The sequence below is a fragment of the Panthera onca genome, chromosome A1 (assembly GCF_046562875.1).
Source record: "Panthera onca isolate mPanOnc1 chromosome A1, mPanOnc1 haplotype 2, whole genome shotgun sequence".
NCBI classification, from domain to species: Eukaryota; Metazoa; Chordata; class Mammalia; order Carnivora; family Felidae; genus Panthera; species Panthera onca.
In genome coordinates this window covers 61,820,958-61,828,037 of record NC_138339.1, presented here as the reverse complement: position 1 = coordinate 61,828,037, position 7,080 = coordinate 61,820,958, and the positions used below count along the sequence as shown (strand labels likewise).

At 47.4% G+C, this 7,080-nt stretch overlaps 1 protein-coding gene across 1 annotated transcript; it reads right to left on the bottom strand.

The window, feature by feature from the left end:
- Positions 1-308: 308 nt before the first annotated feature.
- SMIM23 (small integral membrane protein 23) lies at positions 309-6,772 on the bottom strand. Its single transcript, XM_060633971.2, has 4 exons — positions 6,599-6,772; positions 1,196-1,247; positions 928-995; positions 309-652 (listed from the first exon to the last, which is right to left on the bottom strand). The coding sequence occupies exons 1-4, from the start codon at positions 6,686-6,688 to the stop codon at positions 440-442; spliced, it is 423 nt and encodes a 140-aa protein (XP_060489954.1). The 5' UTR covers positions 6,689-6,772; the 3' UTR covers positions 309-439.
- Positions 6,773-7,080: the final 308 nt, after the last annotated feature.

The window sequence follows — 7,080 nt, the reverse complement described above, 5'->3', positions numbered from 1 at the left end:
CGCTAAGTTCCGGGGAGGAAGGAAAAGGAGTGAAAGAAAGGAAGACCTATCTATCAGGCACTCTACATATACACCCTCATGATGCTGTGAGGCAAATTTGTGACCCTGATTTTTCCTCATGAGGCACTTTTGTCTGAGCGAGGTTAGGGAATTTGTGCCGGATCTCGGGGAAGTGGGCAAGGGTTCTGCCCCGGAAGCTGGCTTGGTTTTTGTACCCCGGAGTCCTGGTGCCCTGGAGGCTATCTCAGCAGGGCCCTGGTGTCCTTCTGATGGCATTCGTTCGTGAACCAGCCGTGGTGCCAGCAAAGTTCTCAGGGTCTCAGGTATTTTATTGTCTTGCCTGCTTTGAAATTCCAGTGTCACAGCTCAGCTCTTGTCAGCTGGCAAGCCTTCCCCCGGCTGTCACTTGGCGTCCTCCCCAGGGTCCAGCCCCGGGCCCTCACAAATCGTTCTTGAAGTTGGAGCAGGGATCCTCCGGGTGCCCCTCTCCCAGAAGGGCATCCAACCATCCCTCCAGGTCCTGTACCAGCTGCTCCAACTCCTGCACCTCTTTTTCTAGCTTCTCCAAGAAAACGTGCAAGTGTTCCTTCAGCCAGGTCCTGATGACCTTTATTGGCTCTTCTGCGGGTTCATCGGTCTGGTATTCAAATCCCTGAAAGGCAGATATCAAAATTGCATCTTGAGCTTTTTCATGTAGGATGCACCCCCCCCCCCCCCACCCCTGTGCTCCTTGCCACTGGTTTCAAAAAGCTTTCTGAGCCTTTGCAGGGTTTCTGTCTGGAGTGACTATCCCCACCTTCTCCACCTGGCCAGCTCCTAATTATCGATCCTTCAAGATCCAGCTCGCCAGTGACACCTCTGGGAAGCCTTCCCGGATTTCCTCAGCCAAGCTTGACATCCCCTCAGTACCTTTCCTGAATATGTTACCTGGGAAGCCACAGGATTCTGGGGATAGTTACATTCTCTGATCCTTTCTGACACCTCCCAGCTTCTTCCTGAAACAGGCACGAACATCACCCCTTAACAAGGGCAAGTGAGCAGTAGTTGAAATGAACATGTTTGGTCCTCCCAGTGGGTGAACGAGGTAGGAGAAGGCAGGCTGTGGAGGCCTCGTTGGCATGCGGCCGTCTCCATAACACCCCTCCCGACCCCGTGTGGACTTGGCTCCTCCTTTCTGAGATTTCGGAATGCTCACCTGACATTCCTGTGCCCACGTACAGGACCAAGATCAGCAACGCCAACAGCGTCTGGGGGCAAGAGGAGGAGGAAGGAGGTGACTTTCTTGGGGGACAGCAGGCATCCCTGCTTCCCTCACAGAGGGCTAGGCACGGGGGTGCTATAAGATCGTTTTTAGAGCTCAACTTTTTACTTTATCCTTATCTTAACTTTATCCACGTCATGCATGCTTATCACACAACCCCCAAACATTGCAAAAGCCGGTAACATGGCAGCCTCCTGCCATTCCATTGGTGTTTTTCCTCCCTTCTGCCTGCTGAGAAGGCCCGCCTCTCTTCTCAGTCTTGCCTTGCTTTTTTTTTTACATTTTTGCTCTACATGATCTTTAAAAGGAATCAACCTTATTGTGGTATACTTCACAGGCAGTAAAAGGCACACATTTTAAATGTATGGTTTGGTGAATTTTGACACGTCTACACCTGTGGACTATCATCCCACTCAAGAGAAAGAACATTTCCATCATCCCAGCGCGTTCCCTTATGTCCTTCTATAGTCTGTTGCCTCCTTGCCCTCACCATGCCAGAGGTATCCACTAATGTGCTGTGTCACTATGGAGTAGTTTTGCCTGTTCCGAAACTTCAAATGAATGGAAACTCATAGTCTGTACTCTTTTGTGGTAAGCTACTTTTTTTTTAATGTTTATTTTTGAGAGACAGAGAGAGACAGAGTGCGAGTGGGGGAGGGGCAGAGAGAGAGGGAGACACAGAATCGGAAGCAGGCTCCAGGCTCTGAGCCGTCAGCACAGAGCCTGATGCAGGGCTCAAACTCAAGGACCGCAAGATCATGCCCTGAGCTGAGGTGGGACACTTAACCGACTGAGCCACCCAGGCGCCCCTGTGGTAAGCTACTTCTGCGCAACATAATGCTTCTGAGGTGTCTCCATGTTTTTGTGTTCCCTGCTATTGATGAGTAATATCATCTTGTGTGAATATGGTGCAGTTTATCTCTTCACCTATTGATGGACCTTGGGCTCCTTCTAGTTTCTGACTATCATGAATAAAACTGCTGTGAACACCTTGGATACGCCTCTTTGTGTGGACATGTGTTCTCATTCTGCTTGGGGCAGTACCCAGAAATGCAAATGCTGGGTCATATGGCGAGTGTATGTTTAATTTGATAAGAAACCACCAAACTGTTTTCCATGGATTGGTACCAATTTCCATTTCTACCAGCAACACGAGGATTCGTGTGGAGCAGAGATGCTCCACATCTTTGTCAGTAATCTTCTTCATGTTAGGCATTCCACTGGTTGTGTGGTAATATCTCAAGCTAGTTTTTACCTGCATTTCCCCAATGATTAATGGTGTTGTCTTAGTCTGTTTGCACTGCTGTAACGAAGTATCACAGAGCCGGTGGCTTATAAACAACAGAAATTTCTTATAGTTCTAGAGGCTGTAAGTTCAGGATGAGGGGGGCAGTAGGGTCGGGGTCTGGTGAGGGCGCTCTTCTGGGTTGTAAGCAGCCATTTATTTTCTCATTGTATCCTCATGTGGCAGAGAGCAGAGAGAGCTCTCTGGGGTCTTTTTTTAATAAGGGCCCTAATCATCACCCAAAGATCCCAACTCCTAATACCATCATTTTGGGAGTTAGGATTTCAACATAGGAATTTGGGGGGGGAGGGACGTAAGCATTTAGTCCATAACAGATGTTGAGCATCTTTTCATGTGCTTACTGATCATAATTCACACATCTTACTTTGTGGATGTCTATTAAAAACTCTTTGCTCATTTTTGTTGTTGTTGAGCAGTTGTCTTCGTATTAAGTTATAGTTCTTTATGTGTTTTGGATATACAGTTTTTTTTCAGATGTTTGTATTGTGACTACAAAGTCAAAGTCTGTGGCTTGCCTTCTCGTTTTCTTACCAGTGTCTTAGAAAATTAAACGGTTTCAATTTTTTTTAAGTTTATTTATTTTTGAGAGAGAGAGAGATAGAGAGAGAGAGAGAGAGCGTGCTAGTGGGGGAGGGACAGAGACAGAGGGAGACACAGAATCCGAAGCAGGCTCCAGGCTCTGAGCTGTCAGCACAGAGCCTGACGTGGGGCTCGAACCCAGGAACTGCGAGATCATGAGCCGAAGTTGGACGCTTAACTCACTGAGCCACCCAGGCGCCCCATAAACGGTTTCAATATTGATGAAGTTCAAATCATCAAATATATTCCCTTTATGGTTGTGCCTTTTGTGCGCAGTCTAAAAAATTTTGTCGAACTCGAGGTTGTGAAGATTCTCTCCTCTGTCTTCTAGACATTTTATTGCTTTAGCTTTCCAGTTAGGTATATGGTCCATTGTGAACCTCCAGCACCGCTGGGTTTCCAGTATCTCTGCTCTGCTCCCAACTGCATAGCAGCCACTCTGCGGAGAGCAGCTAATTTAGCCCTTGGCATGCACATCCCCGCCCCCTCAGCCAGGGAGTCATGGGGCTCCCCTTGGTGCACAGCTCTCCTCCCTCTCCAGGGCCGTGTTCTCTAGAGCCCAGCTGCTTTAGCTGTCCCACACTGGGCAGCTCAGTGGGGACTGCTGTGCGTGCTTGGGCTCTGCTTCTCGGTGCAGCAGCCTCCGGGAAAGAGGCGAGGCTATCACGAGTTTTCCTTTTCTCAGGGATGGCACTCTTGTGCTGCCTGTTACCCCTCCCCTGAAAATAGCTGCTTTGTAGATATCGACAGTTTTGTGGTTTCTTACGATGGGAGGGCTAGCTTCGCCCCAGCTACTGTGTTAAGGCTGCAAGTGGAAGTCTAATCATAGCGTTTTAGTGCAGGCTGGAGGGAAGGAGCTTCCTGGAGGCAACATCGCTCGCTGATGCTTGGGTCAGCCCACGATCATTTAGGAGATTCTGGTGGATGTGCCAGGATTAAGAGAGGAGACAGGGGCCTTTTAGAGAGGTGGGAGAAGAGAGAGGCCGAGTCTGAGTCTGGAAGGGGCCTGGCGCCCGCTCTTGGTGGCTTTGTGGTGTGTCTGGGCAGGCCTTAGCCCAGGGAGTTCAGAGACACCTGCTTTCAACAGACAACGTGAGCTGCGACAGTGATGGTGTCAGGGACAAGCAGAAGTCGACAAAGGATTAAGACAAACACAGTATTGACTGACATGGAACTTTCCTCGACTCATTAGATGTGGGCTGAGTCAGATTTAATTTGACTTGAAATAATATATTTCTTACTTACCCGAGTTCACGAAGCAAGATTTAGACCTGCTACCACAACAAGGAAGATAAAAGATTTGCATAATTTCCCTCTCCCCCAGATAGTTTTCTTTATATATACTAGTAACTATATTATTATTATGATTAACTTTAAAAATAAAAATAAATTACAAAGCATCAATCTGGCTGAGTCTTACAGTCTTACAGACACTGACGAGGGAAAGAGGCCAGGCGTAAAGGTACACACCGACAGATTCCGTTCACGTGAAATTCAAGAACACACAAAACTCTACGATGGTAGAGATCAGAGATCATGGTTATGGGGGGAGGGGCGTGAGATGGGAGGGGCCTGAAGGAGGCTTCTGGGGTACTGGAAATGGAAATGTTCCATTGCTTGATGTGGGGGACGATACCTGGGTGTGTGCATTCAATGTAAAGATCATTGCATTTTACACTTAAGTTTAGGGGGCTTTTTCTTTTATAGTTTATTTTTTATTTTTTTAAATGTTTTTATTTATTTTTGAGACAGAGAGAGACAGAGCATGAGCAGGGAGGGGCAGAGAGAGAGAGAGGGAGACACAGAATCCAAAGCAGGCTCCAGGCTCTGAGCTGTCAGCCCAGAGCCCAACGCGGGGCTCAAACTCATGGACCGCGAGATTGTGACCTGAGCCGAAGTCGGACGCTTAACCGACTGAGCCACCCAGGCGCTAGGGGGCTTTTTCTTAACAGTGTTCCCTGGGAATCTTTCTACAGACACACAGAATTATCTCATTCTTTGTAATGGCTGATGCTCAATGCTCTGATATTTCTTTAACAGCCCCTCTGTCCATGTACTTTACAGAACAATGCCTTCCCCAGTACACTTGCTGTTGGGTTTTTATTTTGTGCTGTTTGGAGACTAAGGGGGGAACAGGGGCAGGATTAAGTTTTAGCTCTTCTCCCGTGTTGCCTTGGGGCCTGAGCCAAATCGTTTCTTCTCTCTGAGCCTCAACTGCTTCATCTGTAAAATGGATTCTGAAGTATACTGAAAGGTCTTTCAAAAACAAAAGCTGGGGCTCGGTGTTTGATTGGTCTGGGAAATGCTGTGGTCAACAAAGTGAATTCCTTTGCAGAACTTCTCAGAGCCTTCATTATGTGAATGAGCAGTGTCAATCTCCAAGAGGGGACAAGAAAGAGTATTGGCATTCCTTGAATGGCAGAACTCTTTTGGAGATTTTTCTCAAAGAGCCTTCCCGGGGCTTGGTATTTGTGGGACTCTTGTTAGGAAAAGCTGCAGCATGATGGGATCCCATAAGGCCCCATCTTGCTGTGAGGTCCAGCACAAAGGAGGCATTGGAGCATGTATATCAAATGAACAAGTGAACAAATCTTTTGGAAACATATAGAGATCGGTCGTCCATTGCTCTGCTTACAATCCTTCAATGGCTTAAACAAACCAACAAACCAACAAACCAACAAACCTTTAATGGCCTCTTATGAATCTCAGAATAAAATCCCATCCCTTTCCGTGGTGTGCATGATCGGGCCCAGCTGACCTCCCCAGCCTTCTTTTATATGCCTCCCTCACTTCCCCACCTGGGAGGCAACGGAGTGCAGGGTAAACTTGCTAAGAGTTCTGAAATCAGATGGACCTGGCTTCAAATCCTGGTAGATCGTGGCTATATGGTCTTTTTGCCTTTCTGAGCCTTGGTTTACCCATCTGTGAATGAAGCTGTTAATAGCTGCCTCTCGGGAATGCTGTAAGTCATGAAAGAGAGAGGGGGGTGGAAGCACCAGGCTGTGCATAGTAAGTGATAACATTTCCCATTTTGACAAAGTTCTACATGAGGTTGAATTTCAGTCCTAAGAACAAATACTCCGGGAGGTCTATAATTCAGATGTATCCTATTTATTTTAAGTCGTTCATTCACTCATTCATTCATTCAGCTACTAATACGAACCAAGCACCACTGTAGGCACTAGGGATATAGTAGGAAACTAAATGAAAAACCCAGCCCTTCTGGAGTGCACGTTATGCTGGCGGTGCTGGGGATGAAGTTAGAGAGTCAGTCAGTAGTGGCTTCAGGGACGGAGAACCCAAGCACCCATGCTGTGTTCAACCAGGTCGGGCTCCAGGGAGAGTCCGGCTGAAATTCAGCCTCTTCTGACTTTGAGGGCCTTACAGTCTGTCTGGAGTGTCAAAGGGACCCCAGATGGGAGGAAGGCAGCCTGCGTCTGGTCTGGCCTCACCTGTTTCTTGTCCTCACAGCGACTGCCCCTTCTCCTTTCAAGAATCTCGGCTGCCACTCGCCCCCTGCTGCCCACCTGTTCGATCACCATGGCCTCAGGTCAGGCTGCCTGGGTGCAGCAAGGTACCCCCACCTGCCGGGCAGAGGGGCACCCTCCTCCTTCCTGGCCTCTGGTCACCAGGCATCAAACACTGAGTTCTGATGTCATAGAAGGTGGGAGACAGCAAGGCCCCCACCTCGTCACCACCCTGATTTTTATTCCTACCTCTCACATTTTTTTTCATAGAAATGTAAAAAACAAAGATCAGGAAAAACAAAAGCATCAAAATATTGTGTTTCAGGATGGCGATTTTTCAGATTTTTTTCTCCTATATTTTCAAATCTTTAATAAAATATGAGTTTTAAAATACAAATCAATAAAAGTTTTCACCGGAACTTTTATTGAGATAGTTGTAAATACACATGCAGTAGTAAGAAATAATA